The 19299-nt window shown below is 37.9% G+C and overlaps 1 protein-coding gene across 16 annotated transcripts in view; it reads left to right on the top strand.

Annotated features, from left to right (window-relative positions):
- MAGI2 (membrane associated guanylate kinase, WW and PDZ domain containing 2) overlaps nt 1-19299 on the top strand; it is a 679299-nt gene that overhangs the window by 427848 nt on the left and 232152 nt on the right. For all 16 annotated transcript variants that reach the window (XM_085512814.1, XM_085512758.1, XM_085512827.1 and 13 more), the window contains 2 exons: nt 10988-11203; nt 18296-18509. In XM_085512814.1, coding sequence (XP_085368940.1) covers nt 10988-11203; nt 18296-18509 — 430 coding nt within the window. The remainder of the gene's footprint in view (nt 1-10987; nt 11204-18295; nt 18510-19299) is intronic.

Here is a 19299-nt window from a genome sequence, read left to right on the forward strand (position 1 = left end):
CTGGAAGGCCACAATGTGGTCTTCCCAGAGCCTTCTGAACAAACCAAACTCCCTCAACCTTCCTTCATAGGACAGGTGCTCCAGCCCTCTGAATATCCTAATAGCCATCCTCTGAACTCACTCCAACAATCCAAGATTACTTCCTCCCCTACTCAGTTCTTCTGTAACTATGTGATGAAATGACACGAGGAAATGTCTTTCACATCAAACCCTAATATTGATTTGCTTACTCCTAATCTCTGTGTGCAAGAGGTCTATATATAACAATCTGAAGATGCCTTGTTAGGCAAATAAGACAAAGATTTCCCATGTACCTCTCCAATTAAAGAGGTAGGGTTTTCCTGTAGCAGCTTGAATGAACAAATACAAAAATTACAGGCAGATATTCTTTCTGGGAAAAAAAAAAGAAAAAAAAAAGAAAGAAAAAAAAAGTTTAAAGAAAATGCCAGACAAAAGAAACAGCTTATAGTGCATCTCTGAGTTTGTCAAAAGGAAGCTGGAGACAACAGGTTTCCAACTATAAGCCCATTAAAATGCTACTGTGAAACTGTAAATATACTCTTTTAAAATAAGTCTGTAAAATTATTTCTCTGTCCAAAGGGAAATACAGGACTAGTCAAACTTAAGGAGGATTATTCCAGCATCTCGTTTCAGTCAAAAGACAGTTTAGGTAGTCAAGAGTGTGAGTCTACCACAAAATACATTTTTTAGCAAACTCTTTTATGTGAAAGTGGAGGTTTCAGATTAACTTTAGTGTCATTTTTTAGAAGGTGAGGTCAGATGATGAAATTGCTTTAAAATGTATATAATACAGTAAAATAGTCACTGATATCAAGCTGAATTGTTGCACTGTCCTGTTCCAGTGTCCTGCATTCATACTTCTGTGATTCATGTTTGTAAAGTTCCTTAAATAAGTTACAGTAGCCTTTCAAGGTATGTTATTTAGATCTATCACTTCTGTTACGCTCTGTGTAAAATCAAAACTTGGGAGCTAAAGGTCTCTGTATGTTTCCTGGCAGCTGGGAGATGTATGATGATGTGCAGTGTGCACAGCATCTGATAAACAATCATCTCCCTTCTAGGCCATTATTTAAAATTGATTTATTCTGCTGCTCAGAGGGAAATACAAACTTAAAGAATATTTGGGATAAAGAAGGTCAGGACCTTAATCTTTATGGAGCGAGCCTCTTCCTTTCTGTAGCCACCTCCATCTGAATTTAACACAGGATGGCTTATAGCTACTTTACCTGAAATGTATTTCCACCTTCAATCCACGGGATTCCAAGGTCTGATGGGAGAAGTTATTTCCCCACTGCAAAAGATTTTGTGTTCAAGAGAGTTATTTCTGTTCACCTGGCTTGGACTTGGAAGAAATTAAAGGAGTGATGAAAACACTTCAAGCAGTATCGTATTTTTTAAAGGTGAAATTGTTCTTTCTGCTTGACTCTTGTACTTCTAGACATAACCATATGGTTATGGTGGGACTGCTAATAGCTAAAAGATTCAGTAACAAATGAGGAACGCTGAATGTTTATAGGATAAAACCATCCCAGTACATTTTTAAGAAAAAGAAGCTACGTAAAATGGAAGAACTATGGAAGCAAAGACAGAGAAAAGTTGTGAAAAGAGTGAAGCATAAAGTGACCTCCCCAGGGAAATTATATATTTTTAAATGCATATTAACTTTGCATGTCTTAATTTGGATGTCTTCAAAATTTCTGAAAATCATATTTGATTCAGACCCCCTCCTATGCAGATATAATATACTCCATCAGTTTCATAAGAATTGATTTGCTACTAATATTTTTCATGAAAAAAGACCTAATTAAGAAACAGAAACAATCTCATATTCTTCCTGCAACAGCCTTTTCCCAGACTGTGTGGAAAAATTATAGTTCTTACTGGGAACAGCTGAGGTCCTGGAGCAAGGGAAGATCAGGAGCTGATCTGTGATGTTGGAAAGTTTGACAGCCTGGCTATCTCTGCTCCTGTATTTGTGAATTTAGAAACTTCCTCTGCTATTGCATTCACTGGCGGCCAGAACACTCTTGGGCAAAAATCCGCAGCTATAATTAGTGATTTAATTTTAATGTAGATGAATAGACAATCCTGAAGCCAGTTATTAAAATGTCATTAGTTGACACAGAAGTTAGCATATCTGCCTAATGTCTGTTAGCAGAAGCTGCAGAGACCAACCTAAATGAGAATGCTGCCTGGGGAAGAGTCACAGCAACACAAGTCATCCAAAATCTCCCTGTCTCAGGGAAACAGCTGGTGAGCCCTTGCCAGAAAATGTTCAAGCATTCATAGGGAATGCGATGGTGATGTAAGCACAGCATTTTCTTAACACTGCCCTGTCTGTTCTAACAGAACCCTGGGATTTCTGGAAGATCACGAAGCCATAGAACCATTGTGGTTGCAAAAGAGCTCTGAGATCATCTAGTGCAGCTGTCAATCCGTTAACGCCATGCCCACCATTCCTCCTTTTGCTAGGGCAAAATCCCAAAACAGTAAGAAAATACCAAGGATGAAAAACAGATTTTAAATAGATAGATAGATAGATAGATAGATAGATAGATAGATAGATAGATAGATGATAGATAGATAGATAGATAGATAGATAGATAGATAGATAGATAGATAGACAGACCGATAGATCCAACAAATAGGGGATTATTTCTGTGTATCATGTATAACTAATTCTGACACTAGGCCAAAAGTAAATAAATTTTACTTTGAATTTTTAATTCAGATGTTCATGTAACAGCAAGTGCCAGAGAACTTCACAACCTGGATTCAAAGGCTTAGTTAGAAAATGTAGGGAAAGACTTCTGCAGGATCTTCATTCTCTGGCTGAACATAAAGAAACTGAAGGTTAGCTGCAAAGTTTAAAGCAAGAACACTGTAGAATTTTAGAGATGTGATCAAAATATAATCAGAAATCTACATTCAATAATAATTTTTGCTTTCTTAAATCTTGAGAGGTCTACTTTTTCTGACCTCTTTACCATTTTAATGTCACAGTCATCTTGAGAATCCAAAATGAAAAGAGTTTAGAAGGCTTTATTTTTGAATTCCGTTTTAGCATCAACACCAGGAGTTACGCAACTTTGATCCATCAAACAGCACTGCAAAACCATCATGAAAATGTATGAACCCAAGGACAAAATCCACTCAGCCAACCTTGCAGAAGTGATTAAAAAAGCCCTAATTATAGTCTAGTCAGCCGTCAAAATAAATTACTCACTCAGGGTGAGTGGGTGAAAAGAAGTTTGTAAGGCTTCCTTAAGGAGGTGGTAATTGTCTTGAATTTTGTTAAAATACATCACCTATTATATTTTACAATCTCTATGTACTGTTTTCCTCTTCAGGAATTTTATAAGGTGGTTGCAAGAATTTTGAGAGAAAGCTTCAACAGTTCTAAATTATTCTACATTTGCACTGCAGAGCATGTTCTATGGCATAGTAAAGAATGATCTAAATGCCACACACAGGTGACTAGAAAAATCATAATAATATCACATGAATATGCTGATCGATTGAAGCACAAGTATGTTAGAAAACCAAATTAATCCTGCCTACTTCCATGGTAAAGCAGTGTGTGAATCTGGCAGCGTAGTGAAGTGAGAGGACGGTAATGCCACGTGGCTGGCTCCTGGAGGCCTACACAGAGTTCATAAGGTCCACGAAGCCTGCATTTAAGGCATATTCAATATCTGTTGTACACAGATGTCATACCCTCCAAAGAAGTTGTCTGCAACTCATTTACCTGGTTTATATCAAACATTTACTGCAAAGTTTATGAGACCACAAGCCACTTACGATCTTGCCCTGCTGGTTATGCTGCCAGTGTGTTGGGTCTGCCCTAAGTACTACTAAAATCAGTTTTTCATTTCGGCTGTCTTCTAGAGCTTGCCAAAAACATGTACCTAAAATTGGGTCCAAAGAATGCTCAGTGCCTGGACTGCAGTCTGGAGAAGACTAAATCCTGTTGTCCCAGGGCTTACACAATATAAACCACTGCAGATGGAGATACAGCTTTTAGATCTCCTTTCATTTCATCAGATCTCGTTGTGTTCATATTTTAAAAAATACTAATTTTTGTTATCTTTTACTATCACTTTGGTCATGTTAGGGCATCTTTATTATGTGCGGGCAGCTCCCAGAGTAATGCCTCCTATTCTATTATGTCACACCATGACATCAGAAGTGGATGTTGGTTGTATAGCAGTAAGGGCTGAACCTTCCCACCAACATCCCTTTATGTGGGAATACAAGAAAAGCTGTTCAGAGCAGCAGCAGTGGAGCAAGATAAACAGCATGAGAATCAAGGACACCTCTGCAAGGAGAAGAAGAGTCTCACAGCTCTGATTGGATATGTGCCTGCATGGACAGTTGAAAAGTGTTTTGTAGAATGCTTTGTTGACATGTAAGGTGTTTGGGAAAGTTGTAAGGGCGGATGGGAAAGTTAGAAAATAACAACTTGTGAAGGTATATAAGGGATGTGAGAACTTGTAATAAACGATTTGGATCGTTCACATCTGAGTCCGTGCCTCAAACGCTGCACCTTTACATTTTGTTGCCATGTTACAGATGGAGCAGAGGGGCAATCTGAGGGAATGGCATCTGATCTGGAAGTGCATGTGAAGCAGAAGTGTGTCACTGAATTCCTCCTTGCAGAAAGAATGGCAGCCATTGAGATTCATTGACACTTGCTGAACATTTGTGGAGACCAACCAGTGGATGTGAGCGCAGTGAGGCAGTGGGTGGTGATTTCAGCAGTTGTGACAGTGGCTGTGGGTCTCCTCCACTGATGCAGATTGTTATGAGTGCAGCACACAGGATCTTATTCATTGCTAGTGAAAATGCATAGCTAACGATGGTGGCTGTGATGAATGGTAGTGTTTTGTAGCTGAGAATTTGCTCTATTTAGCAGACTTATTGTACTCTCTGTAGCTGTTGTCATTTCCATAGAAATAACAAGGAGGCATTACTTTTGGAGCGACCTGTGTAAATAATAATTTGAAAGCTGCGTCTTGATGTATGCAATGGATCTCTAGTAATTAACAAATGCAGCTATCACCTTTGTAGCAAATAATAGAACGGATTCATTACTTAAATCAGAAGTTCAGCCAATTTTGCTTACACAAACTCAGTGTACCACTTCAATGAGATGATTTTCGTATTTGTTTGTGATCAGTGTGTGATCAAACATCAAATGTACACCCTATGTCCCGTCAGTAATTGGACTTCATGTTACTTTCCTCTTAACTTAGAATCAATAGTTGGTGATCGTGTAGGAAATATGAGATCTAGAATTTGCATTACTGATCTAATAAATGAAAAAAAAGATTTGTCTTTTACATTTTGTTGTGGCTGAATCATACAGTTTTGACTGATACTTCAGCAACTGAAAGCTATATAAACAGTACAGACAAATCAATCTAAGTTAGAGGGCTGAATAAGCAGAAGTTGGGGTGTATTTGTTGCTGGATATTGTTTTAGCCCACTCCGAAAATAAGTGTGAAAAGAAATGTGTATCTCATTCTGGGCTCAGAATCTGAGCCGCAGATCTGAATTTAAAATATTCTTATTAAAAGCTTTTTGGCAATGGCACATCTCTTATTTTGTGTGATTATTCATTCTTGCTATCATCTCTTAGTTCCTCAGCAACATATTTAACATTTTGTAACTCATTTTTAGACTGTAATTTTTTGTTTGTTAAATTGGACTAGTGAAGCTCTTGGAAGTTTTGGAATATTACCATTCCTACAAAACCTGATGGTTTCAGGCTGGATCAGGTTCTTCAGGCTGGATGGGGCTCCAAGCACCTGATCTAGCTATGGATGGTCCCTGATCACTACAGGGGAGTTGGACTAGATTGAACTTTAAAATCCCTTCCTACTCAAATGATTTCAATGATTCTATGAAGATAAAAATGCAGACCTGGCAAAAAAAAAAAAAAAAATCCCTCCTTCCTCTCCCTTCTCTCCCTTCTCTTCTTTCACTCCCTGCAGGAGGAATGAATGTGGAATGTTCCACCCTGTGCCACAGTTTTGGTCTTTTCACATCAGTGTAGGGAACATTGCCAGATCTGAGCTGTGTTATCACTTAAGTGTGATGACTCTTCTGCTTTTGTACTCACAGCAAAAAGCATTTTTCCTTTCCCAAAGGGCTTACCATTTCAGGGGAAACAAGTTCAGATCTATTGCTCCATCATAAAACACTTTATTGATAAAAGTTTTACTACTTCCTGAGATAGGTGAGCTCAGGTTAAGAAAAAAATACAGCTGTGTTAGCCTCTTCATTTCCTGCCTTTTGTGCCCCTCTTGATTTCCTGGTCTGTTCTCTGTCACTGGGGCAAACCACCCAGTAATTTTACCTGACTCTCTGCAGAATCAGGGAGACCTTTGCGTACAGCTTGGGAGGGGCAGGGAATACTCAAGAGCTGTAACTACGGCTTCCAGGCCATTTCATCTGCAAAGTCAGGCAGGTTAGGTTAGATCATCTCCAACATTCAACTGCACATGGAAATAGGAGCACTGAGACAAGCAGGCACAGCAGCAAGATAGATTAAGCAGTGGTGGCATTTCTGCAATTAAATACTCGCTCTGCAGTGCTTGTCTGCGTGAAGGCTTTTAGCCAGGTCTCATGCAAAGAGCTTAGCTTTAGTGCTGCTGGCTTCAGCTGACCTCCTGACTTTGTGCTGGGGGTGGCAGGGAGCATGCACGCATTTTCTGAGTGCAGCCCGGAGACACCTGAGGAAGAGGGCAGCACTACTGAGCCAAACCAAAGAGAACCATACCCTGCGCCCTGCTCTCCTACAGCCCCTTAGTAAGTGTTAAAGCTGGTAATATAAGAACAGGGAGGGCATGCAAAGATACATCTCCACTCCAGCAATCTCTGTTTTATGGAACACTTGATTCTGAGGTTCTACCTTTACATTTAATAGACTTGCACAATTCTTTCTTCTTTGTCTTTGCATTGTTGCTTTTTGACTGTTTCTGTGATACCAGCTGCATCTGGCAGTGAATGCCACTATTTTCTTATACTGTGGGGAAAAAAAAATCCCCGACACATTTATTTTTCTCATTTAAAATCCATTAATTTCATTGGGCATCCTCTTGTTCTCATGCAGTGAGAAGCCAGGCATCCATTCATTTGTTTTCTAGGCACTTTCCCAGGTTTCTCCTGATTTTTATACATATCTGCCATATCCCCCTTCATTGTCCCTTTTCCAAGCTGAAAGCTCCAAATCAATTTAAGCAGTTCCAAGCTTTAATTGCCCTTCTTTAGTTCCCCCATGTAATTTTTGAGAGGCAAGGACAGGAACAGCAGGCAGCATTCAATAGGGAGAATACTATGGGGTTGTGTAATGTTGGAAAGGTGTTTTCTCTTTTGTGCTCCATTCCTTTTTCCTAAGCTCCTACACATATGGTTCTTTGACTACCAATAAGCATAACGTGTGTTTTCTCTTTCAGCAAGCTTTATTTTTATTTTTTTTTTTATTAATTCGTTGGCTTTTTAAAACTGAACACAACTGAAATAATTTCTTTGGTGTGCTTTTTGTACATACAGGAAGCTGAAATGCACTGCCTTATTATCAGTATTTCAACAGTATCAAGTTGAATCTATCTCAGGCAAGATAAAAGAACTGCTTTTATCATAGCTTTTCCAAGCATCTTTGCAGCAAAAGTTATGTTGTTTAAAAATTTAGCCTCTGCATTATGCCCAGATATGACATTTGCTGAGGTTGTATGAGAGGAAATCCCATCATTATAATGTTTTCTTTTCACTGACTTGCCCAGCATGTTATCACTGATGTTGGGAAGTCCATAGCAAGCCCTTGTGCTGAGCTCAAAGGCTCAGCTGAGGAAGTTCAAGGCCCAGATAAACTTTTTTTTAATACAAGTTACAATTGACATAGATTCCATTTTTTCTTTTATAGAACATTGTTTTTTTGTTGAAATGTCTGGTCCTCATACTACATATATTTTCCTTTGGAACTGTACAGATTTTTTTATCATTGTTAAGATACACAAATTATGTCAAGATATGTGGTCCACTATGTTATTTTTACTGGCACTGCTTAGGAATGCATTTGAATTAAGACAGACAGGTAGAACAGATAATAATGCAAAACTGTTTTAAGTCAAATTGATTGACCATAGAATATACAGTGTTACAATAGAAGTTGGAAAATACATTAGATTTTCAGTTTGAAACTGAAAGAATGGAATCTACTTTGCATTCTAATGCTAAATGTCCAATGTTTCTGGGACTATCCAGCCTGGAGAAGACTGAGAAGGGACCAGTGCTTATAAATACCTAATGTGCAGGAGTCAAGTGGAAGGGGAAAGGCTCTTCAATGGTACGCAGCTACAGAACAATGGGCACAAACTGGAATATAGGAAGTTCCATACAAACATCAGGACAAATTCCTTAACTGTAAGGGTGACTGGTACAGCACTGGTACAGGCTGCTTAGAGAGGTTGTGTCTTCACTGGTGATATTCAAAATCCACCTGGGTTGAAGCAGTGTAAGCTACATTCTTGAAAGCCTGTGTTAGCAAGGGCATGGACTAGATGATTTCCAAAGGTACTTTTCAACCGGTACAATTCTGTTATCCTGCAGTGTATCACATTCATGGACATTTTTTGTTATGACTTTTGTCTGTCTCCCAGTGCTGGGTACATTTAGTCAGTCAAAATGAGATCATTAAATATCCAAAAATAGAATGAGCATACGCTTCATTTAAAATGTCTTTTATTCTTAATCCTCTTATCTACCACTCCGAATATTAGCATTAGTGCTAATTACTACTGCAGCAGCTTTTTTTTGACAATGGCAGAACTAAGAACAAGAATATAAAAGCCGAGGAACCACACTTTTACTTTCAGTTTGTATCACATCGGATCTATAACCTTTAGATTTCTGAGCTGATATTTATGACATTGGTGGACAAGTTTTTTAAAGCTTATGGCAGCACTTTCACTTTCAGACTGGTAAAAAGGTTTAGGTTATGAAAGAATTTTTTAGATTTGACAAGCTTGTGGGTGTTTTTTTTTCCCAAATATTAACTGTTTCATACCTGCTTCTTACCAATAAAGATAGTACTGTTCCTACACAAGTACAAAACTAGATTAGCTGTGCTTCAACTATCAGTTTTCAGGTATTCTCAGAATACCCCAAAAAGGACAGTAATTGGACCATCAGAGCTTGGAAGTTTGACAGTGACCAGGGCTGATTTTGGCATTTTTTGGAGATGTCGTTTTGCAAGGGCATCAATGTACATTTCCCTTCCTCTTTTAGATCTAAAGTCCTGCTTCCCTTCTTTAGCTCCCTTAATTAGAGAAACCATAATATGGGGGGACAGGCAACAACTAGCCATGCGAAGGCACAGCTCACTCCTCACTGACATCTGGGTTCCAAACTAAACCTGCTGCCATCTCATAAAGTCACAAAATAGTCTTCAGCAAGTCAGTTTTTCATTATGCCAGCCCTAATCTCAGAGTGAGCATGAAGGCCAGTTAACATTGTAAGTTCTTGAAGTGTATTACAATTACAGAAACACCTGTTAAGAATGATATTTTGCTAAACCACTGTGAAAATTCAAAGTATTCAGTACTTGTAAGTTACTTGTAAGTTACTTAACTGTATTTAAGTGGTCATGTGGCTGAACACTGTAATTCAGTGAGAACATACAGAAATGCCAGAAATAATATTTACTCTACCTGCAAAGTACCTCTTACAATGCTTTACTGCACAGATTAACACATTTCTGTATCTGTTTTACACTCCTAATGTAGTTGAAATCATTCTTGCAAGTTACATTATTATTTGATTGAAGTTCTAAATTGTGATCTAGAAATACCTTCAGCACCTTCCTTAGGTAGGTACTTTCTCCTTTGGAAAATTGTCTCAGAGCTAGGCAGTATATTTAGTTTCCCCTATTAACTGTGGAAAATCAACTGATAAGGCATTTAAACTGCCCTTCAAGGCAATTTTTAGATGACAAAAAAACAACTTTGTATAAAAAGTATGTCTTTATGTCTTTTATTACTCTTTATATTCTCTTGTACAAAGGATTCACTAATATTTTCAATATTCTTTTATGTTAATATTTTATTTTTAACTATACATTCAAATTTGAGCTATCTATAAGAAACCATTTTTTGAGAACAGATGTGTTAAAAATGCAAGCACACACATATATAAGATCACACTGTAGTCCACCCAATCTAATGATCGTTCTGACAAAAAGTGGATGATTCAGAAGTTGCCAGAAATTTCCTGAGACAAATAGAGAATAATCTGTCAGACACTTTAAATCTTCTCAGAATTCCTTAGTAGCCTGATAATTTTAAGCCCTAAAGCATAAGGTTTCATCTTTCTTTGAAAATATATTAGCATTAACTATTACAAGAAGGTTTGCTCATGAATAGCAAAATTTGGACAAATATGAAAAATGAGATTGTGCAGGCATTACTGGAAACTGCAAATCTCTGTATCATTGAATAACTATTTGCTTTCCAAGCAGGTAGGATAATTTTAGTAGATAAGAAATTGATGTAATTTGATGAGTAATCAATATGGTTACAGTCTTTTTGATGCTTCAGAAACTCTTGTATTGTGGCATAAATGTTCATTTGTCTTAACTAGTAGTTTGAAATGAGAGAACAGCTCTGATACATTGCCTTTTTCTCAGGTATTTGGGTGAGTGGAATATTAATTTACCCTGTTAATGTTTCAAGAAGTGTCGGTATGGTAATTTATGAGCATGATTTTTTCACTAGTGTTGGCATCAAAAAATCACTGTTTCATGAAAATTAAGCTTCTGACTTTGCGGGAAGCTTTTTTGAACTCATATTGTCTGATGAACTAGATCCTACAGCAGAAAATGTCATTAATCTAAACCAAGAAAAAAGAAGCAACAGTTTCATGTCTGCTAATTTTTGTTTGTTTTTTTTTTCTCTTATGTTTCCAGACAATTATTACGGCACTCCGAAGCCTCCAGCAGAACCAGCTCCATTATTGGTAAATGTAACTGATCAGATCCTTCCAGGTGCCACTCCTGGAGCTGAAGGCAAACGTAAGAGGAATAAGTCTGTGAGCAACATGGAGAAGACAGGTATTGAACCTCCTGAGGAAGAAGAGGAAGAAAGACCAGTGGTCAATGGAAATGACGTGACAGTAACACCAGGTCTGTTCTTCCTTCTTACTCTGCAGTGCATTTCTGTTATTCACAAATTCCCCGGTTATCTCCTGCAATGAGAATATGTATGCTCAAGTAAGGATGCTCCTGCGTGACTGGAAATTGGGAATTCTGAGTGATAGAATCCCTGTCAGACATTAAACTAAACGCCTCACCTCTGTTCTGGAGACTCGCCTCAGCTACTGTCAGGTCTGCCTGTGAGCTAATCACCCTGAAATCACTCTACAGTCTGAACAGAAAATACCTTCTTTCTGATTGTACTTCTGGTGATTTGTGTCAGATTTGTAAGTTAGGAAATCAAACCCAAGCACCTTTTCCTCTTTATTGACCATAGAGGGAGTCTAGAGAACTGCAATTTGGTCAAATGAATCCCGTCTCTGTGTTTCAGGTCTCCTTGCTCTCAGAAGGTGATATTCACTGCAGAGTTTACTAGATTAGATAGACAATTTTATAAATTGTTATTAAACCTTTGCAATATCATGTAAGAGTAAAGCCGTCATCACATTAATAAATTTGTGACAGTGCTGATGAAACTTAGCAGGCAGCACGATCAAGAAGGACCCTTTCCAGCAACATTTCAGGTGCCACATAAGGCTGATAAGGCTTTCAGATGTCTTGTCCTAAAGGCAGCTGTTGTTTTACCCTTTGGATTATAATTCTTCAGACGAAAAGGGGCTGAAGGTACAGACTGATATCCTAAGTGAGAAAAGTCCAGGCTTTTCCCAGTCAGCCTCCCCTTCAATACTGCAGCGAGTCATCATTTCAAAGTAATTTATCCTTTTGATTCTAAAATAACATGTAAGAAATTACTTTTCTTCAAGTAGGAAATTAAAGAATTCAGACATTTATATCTCTGAGAAATACATAACTCTGAATTATTCTTGGTTAACTTAGAAATTCAGGAATAAATGATTGAAGTAGAAGTCTGTAATGACAGCCACACATATAAGAAGATAAGGAGTTCTATAAACATATAGGTATCTGAAACAATAAATCCACTACCTAATCTCCTGAGCACTGCAAAAAGGATTTTCATACTGCAGATTCTGTGTGTTCTTTTCTTTTCCTTCTGCATTATAAAGTATATTGAAGTGGTTATCCTACCACAGATGTATTTCTCATTTGCTATTCTGTAGTAGCTGACTAATATTACATGGAAGGGCAATTTGCCAGTGCCAAATCCATCTCTGTGTCCAATGGGTTGGCAGGTAGTGGTGTGGTGTAAGTGGGTCTCATTCTGCACACCAGAGGGCTGCAGCATGACACCCTGGCACTGCTGTCACACTGCTGTTCAAGCCTTGCACGTACCTTCTCCACAGCACTGAATCTGCTGGCAATGCCCTGGCACTTAGTGCCTTTCCTACACAGTTAAGCAGAAATGGGCGAAGCCCAGAAATCCTTACATAAAACATCAGCACTGGCTCTGTTGCCAGGATACTTTCACAGTGACAGATGCAAAGGCAGGATTTGGTATGTGATGTGTACTGCGGAAATCATTAGAAAGATCATTCTTTGCAGTTACTTGAAATGTGCCACTTAACCAACCATTGCTGTGGAGCAATTTCTGGTGCAGTGTTTCAGTTCCAGATGGATCAGAGGGAGTTATTTACCTGCTTTTCTCCTTGCATTGTACACCAGTGCCTGGCATCTCCCAGGCAAATTCTATGTGACAGAAACAATGACAAGGCAGCACCCAAGACACAGCCACTGGCATGTGCTGTGTTGAAAAACAAAACACAGGAGCACAGGAGAACAACAACCCCTTTCCTCTCATTCCTTGTCCCCCAGAAAGTGATTCCTGTAGGTGTGGCCAGCAGAACAAGTAGTGTCTGTGTTGGTGCTCATGGTTTCATAAGCAGGGTTTTGTTGTTCAATCACACTGATTGAGGACTTTGGGGATTGTAGAAAAGCAGCTCTGTACATACATGATGCGTTGCTTTTGTTGGGGTGTGTAGCTCCCACAGGCTCTATTACTGCAGTCATTTTCTCTGTCAACTGTCAGAGCCTTAGCTGCCTCTAGAATGTATGTGCATTTGTCATTTATATCTTTGAACACTGAAGGAAATTAGAATGTGTTAATTCTGTGGTCTTAGCAATTTCATCTACCAGTACCCTCAGGACCCTCAGATTCATCTCATCACATCCTATGGACTTGTACAACTTCAGGTTCAACAAATGGACAAAATATTGTGTACGAGCTGTATGGAGAATATATCATCTCATCCAGTAAATTTTTTTAATGCTATTTGAAGTACTACAGAGATGGACTTGGAGTATTTAAAGTTATGAAGTTAAAGGTCCCTTCCAACCCAAACCGTTCTGATTCTTTGATTTTTTTCCCCAGTGTTTCTTGTATTCTGCACATGGAATAACTTGCTGGTGCTTTGCTGGTGCCTGTTCTGCTACTTCACAGAACACTCACTGAGATACTGTGCTAAATTCTTTTAGAAAACTGGGCCATGAAATCTGTTTTGTAGAGACAGTAGGCAATTTCACTTGATGAAAAGTCAATTGTATTTTTCAGTGACAAAAGTATTTCTGGATGCATTAGGATTTGTATTTGTATCAGATGTTATCTGATGATAGACTTGTGCTCGTAGCATATTACCACACTATTTCAAACTTTATTCGTACGTTTAAGGTAGTACCAATTTTTAACCAGAACTCCTGTTGTGGTTTTTGTTTTTCTTTTAACAAATAAAATGTAAGAATATATATCAACAGGAGAAAGGAAACAAAAACACAAATAACAACAAAAAAAAATACAACAAACCAGCAAGGTAAATATGTACCCTTTTTGGAATATATGAACATTAGATACATATAGAAAAAGATAAAATACCACTGTAATGCTGCATTCCAGATAACCAACAACTAGTACATCTATTGTGTAAAACTAAATGTTATTAAATGACATTAAGAAATTCTTCCTTAATTGCTTGGGCTTTATTCACAATATGCTGTTTTCTTTATTAGTAAATCAAACTATTAAAAATAATGATCCAAGAATTAATAAGTCATGAGATTGGCTTTAACATAATTATATTTTTAGTTGTTAAATAAGCGTCAGCTTCCTTTGTTTTTATAGCAGTCTCTGAGACAGGCTGAAAATATTCCTTGTAATCGTCAAGGTTTAATTTTCACATCTTTTTCCGTCAGCTTGTTAATATAGCTATCGAAAGGTGATAATCTGACCTCATCAGACCTGTAGAAAGTAAGATTCTGAGAAAGAACACATATTACACATATCATGCTACAGTCCTATGACGTAGCCATATGCGCCTATCAGGCCAATGGGCTGATGTACACTGCACCCATGCACCAAGTTTATTTATTCTACTATTGTCATTTGCTATTTGACTTTATATCTTGACCTCATTTAATCTGTGCAGCAGTATTCCTACAGTAGAAATGTTGTCAGGACTTGTGTAAAAGACAACTCACAGTGCTATCAATGATGCTTAAAAAAGATGAAGATTCACTTTTACATAATAGAGATTAATTTATCAGCAATCACATCATCCTTTTCTCAGTGCATGTAGAGACCATTTATCCTCCATAATACCAAAACACCTTCCATAACCACCAATTTTTCTCTTAAAAAAAGAAAAAAAAACAACAAAACCCTCCATCTTTCCATGCTTCTGATGTTTTTTGTTGCTTTCTTCAGACATTAAATTCCTTGACATTAAATTCTTGAAAATGGGCTCTCTGCTTCTACTGAAAACCTACTGCTGCTGAAGATGGAAGGATCTATATTGCATATTCTCACTCTTCCTATCTACTATGATGCTTGCTTTTCTTTTGGAACAGTATTATTACTGACTGGGCATAAAGCATAGATATCCCTCACACATCCCTATACTTCTGCTATATTTTTGTTAGGAATCCCTTTCTAGACATTTGCTCCCCATCTTCATTTTTACTGCTGATTGTGGCATTTTGCAGCAGACTTTGGAAAGCCAAAGAAGGAGAAGTTTGTGAGTGGCAGATAAGCAAGAGGTGATTGCATCTCCCCTGGGTTCCTACTGCTCTGCTGTGGGATTCAGCCAAGCAAAACTTGCACTTGTGCCTCTTGCAAATTCATTTGTTCCCACAGACAGATTCACATTTCCCAAAGCATAAAATAAATAAAACAAGTCGTTCAAATACATTCATTTAGCAGCATGAGCTGCATATGGCTGTAAAGCTATAGACCATCACCCTGATTGAGACGTGATCTAATATATTCCACACTTCTCTAAATGACAGACTATTTAAGTGTTAAAGTCTTTTTTTCTTTTTTCTTTTTTTTCTTTTTTTTTTTAAGACAATGAAAGCTATGTCTACCATTTCTCTGTAAGGAGCAACATCTGGTACTCTGTCAAAAAATAGAAAAATAAAAGAGTTTGGCACAATTCCTTCATGCTAAATCTTGACAATTATTCACCACCTTTGAAGAGCTTATGTGTAGGTGGTTTGACTGTTGGTCCCAACGTCCTTCTAGGAAATAAAAATAGATAGACATGAAGTTTTTAGGTTGGATATCAGAAAAACTTCTTTACAGAACAGGTTGTTAAGCACTGGAATGGGCTCCCCAGGGAGGTGGTTGAGTCACCATCCCTGAAGGTACTTAAAAACTAATTAGATGTGATGCTCAGGTACATGACTGAGTGGAGAGTTGTTAGTTAGGGTAGTATGTATGGGTTGTGGTTGGACTTGATGATCTTCAAGGTCTTTTCCAACCTGAGTAATTCTGTGATTCTATGATTCTATGATTACAGTTTCATTAGTTGTGCTTCTCCTTTTTACAAAATGACCTAATTCTTTTGGAGGGAGATTAGGTGCTCGGAAATTAAGAATACAAACCTGTCTAGAAAGCTAAAATGTAGGTACTTTATTGAAACCAAGACTTTATGTCATTCTGAAGTTTCTGGTCTCTGTAGAATCTCAAAAGGTGTATTCACTACTAGCCATGAGTCTGTTTCATTGGTTCATGAAGTAGCCTAGTTTTCATTTCATCAGGCCCTGCCAATTGCAAATGGCTGCTTCAGCTAAATTATACCTGACCCATTCTCTGCCTATTCTAATCTGAGTTCCTTAGCCCTACTGCTGACATTAATTATGTTAGTCATTTAATCATAGGTAATCATTTTGCAGTAGTGACTGAGGCAAAATGAACACTAACTGTCTTGTGGTTTTATATTTGTCATATATTATTAGCTTTCCTTCCTACGTATTGGAATGAATCTGCTTTTAGTCTTTATATTATTAATGTACTTACAGAAAGTTTTCTTGTTACTTTTCATGTTCTGACCATATCCCATTTTCTAGACTGCTTGCTCTATTTTACTGTTACATGCCTGTATTCTTTTTTAAGTGTTCATGCTGAACACACGTTTTCTTTTTAGCCTCCTGTACAATTCTGTGATAGTGAGCAATTGGTGAGCATTATTCATCTCCTTTGTCTCAGCCCTAATGTTTTTTCATTATATTTTCTTTCCTTTGTGTTGCTGAGGAGGTGAGGTGAGAGTGTTCTTCTGTGGTCACCTGTCAGCCAGCCCACTCATCTCAATATGTGGGGTAATTGCAGCCAATTGAATCACAGACAATGGAGATTCAGCCAATACATTCAAATTGTGAACTTATTTAATTTGGTCAAACACAGGGGTCTTTTCTGCTTCACTGTGACCAAGCTCCACTTAAGTGCAGCAGAAAACAAGGATCCAGGGTCCAAGGATGAGTTTCTCTGGTCCATTGAAGCATCAGGTTCCCATTTCATTTTTGGAGAAAATGGTAGGTAGATAGACCAAATGATACAAACACATGCCTACTAGACCAGTCAACCAAGTGTATTCATCCCCAAGGATGAGGAAATCTCTTTAGTAGGACAAGTTCTCTCAAGCATCCTTTCTTGCAGTAGTCAGATTGTCACGGGTTAAGCGAAAATTTACCTGCGCCCGTGACAGGGGGGCAGATGGCCCGCAGGGCCACTGGTCCAAAAAGGAAAGGGAAAAAGGAAAAAGGAAAAGAAAACAGCAGCAACAATCTAAAGAGGCACACTTTCTTTCTAAATGCTATATCAAAATACAGGATAACACAATATAATACAAATTAATTGAAATTAAGGCTAATGAATCAAGTAAAATAGGAGAGAGAGTGAGTCCCAAAACCGAGAGGCCTACTGTAAACTCTAGGCAAAATGGCTGGAATGCTCCCACAAGCTCCGAGGATTCAAGAGAGTGAGTCCAGCCTCGAAGTGAGATTATATAGTGTCCTTGTCCTGTGACTTATCCCTGACCGTGATGTTCTCTGGTATATGAAGTCTTCTTCTGTGAGCTGCACATTCGGTAAAATTATCCATGCTTTACATGATGTTATGATGTGGAATACTGATAGCAAAATTACAAAACCATGACACAGATAAATAAAGTTATATCAGTAAACAGTAAAAGACCAAGCACTGATAAAAGGCTGGGAAAGGAAGGCTTCCTCAATATGTTCTGGGTCACGATGACCTGGAATTGCATTGGGTATGGGAGGCATTTGTCATTGTGGATAATTAAGCCTGCCATAGATTATATTGAAATTGAAATTACATCCACATTATATACGGATTAGATATAGCTGTAAATCCATAAATATCGTATTGTTTTCCTTACCTATGGATACAAGCGTGTTGACTTTTTTAACTGAAAATGATTTGTTTTCTTCAGCAAAACAGGGTATTTGCTTGATAGATGTGTATTTTGAAAAGTTATGAGACACAAGACAGTATCGCTGCTGGATATGAGGCTGCCTTTTGCTCAGTGTTAACTGCTGAAGGAAGGACTCCTGGGACAAAACAAGCAAGAACTCTTTGGCTCATTTCTTAGCTCTTTATTAGTTTCTTGTTTCAGTTTGTTTTTATTGCTTTACTTTCTTTTATTGTGTTCCAAGATAAAATGTATCATCAGAGGGACTGTTGTGTAAATCCAACAATTTCTCTTTTTTTAAAAAAAAGACTTACAGTTTATAGAATGCTTGTTGAAGACTTGTACCCTGAATATCATCCATTGTTAATTTAAATATCCAAAAACTGTAATTCTTCTTCTCTTGTAGAATCAAGTGAACATGAAGACAAGAGCACAGGTGTCTCAGGTGAAGTATCTTCTACCCAACCATGCCCTGCACCAGGATATACTCAACCTGAAGAAACAAAGGAGGATATGGATGTAACAAAACAGACAAAGCCTGAAGAGAACGATGACTTGGGCCCATTGCCTGATAACTGGGAAATGGCTTATACAGAAAAAGGGGAAGTGTACTTTATTGAGTGAGTGTTACTTTCTTTCTTTCTAGTAGATATACTTTATTTAACTGGATGGTGAGATGGTTTGTATGGTTGAGTGGAGCACTCCCTACTCAAACTCCATTAATGTCCTGGCTGTCAAGGCTCCCAAGAGCTAGTGACAATTCCTACATTACTGATTTACACTGAAGCATACTGTTGTGGGTTTTTTTTCAATAGGTTAACGGATATTAGCACTTTGATAACAGCAAATAGAGTCATTCCGTCTTCTTTTCAAAGCAAAGCTTTTCTGCTGTGCTGAGCTGTGCAGTCTCTGGAATCTTCCTTTTGTGGACAGGGTGGGATAGGGTTGAGTTATGCCATTTTAAGGAATGGAAGATAGGAAAGCTAAATTCTACCCAGTGAGTAGTAGATGGAGGCCTATGATATATTTAGAAATAATTAAAGAGATAAATGGACAATCAGAAAGATTAATGTAGACATGTAGAAACATTGTCTTGATATGGTATATGTACCTATTGCTTCTGTTGTTAATTAGCCAACTCACTGAATGAATGAATATGAAAGTACCTTCTTCGCTAAGTGCAGCCATTAATGCATTAATATCAGAATAAAAATGGAGCAAATGAGTGAGTTCATATTATCTCATGTTTCACAAAAAGAAGTGAAAAGTCAGTGCAGTCATCTGCACAACACTACTTAAAGAGGAAGCAGTAGCATTTATGTTTGCTTTAAGGAACTGCCTCAAACAATTTGGGGTGTTAGCCATTGTTCTGATTTATAGTAGGTAAAAATAACATTTGGCTATGTCACT

Source organism: Coturnix japonica, chromosome 1, assembly GCF_054131305.1.
Source record: "Coturnix japonica strain WE chromosome 1, WE-NBRP24, whole genome shotgun sequence".
Lineage (NCBI taxonomy): Eukaryota > Metazoa > Chordata > Aves > Galliformes > Phasianidae > Coturnix > Coturnix japonica.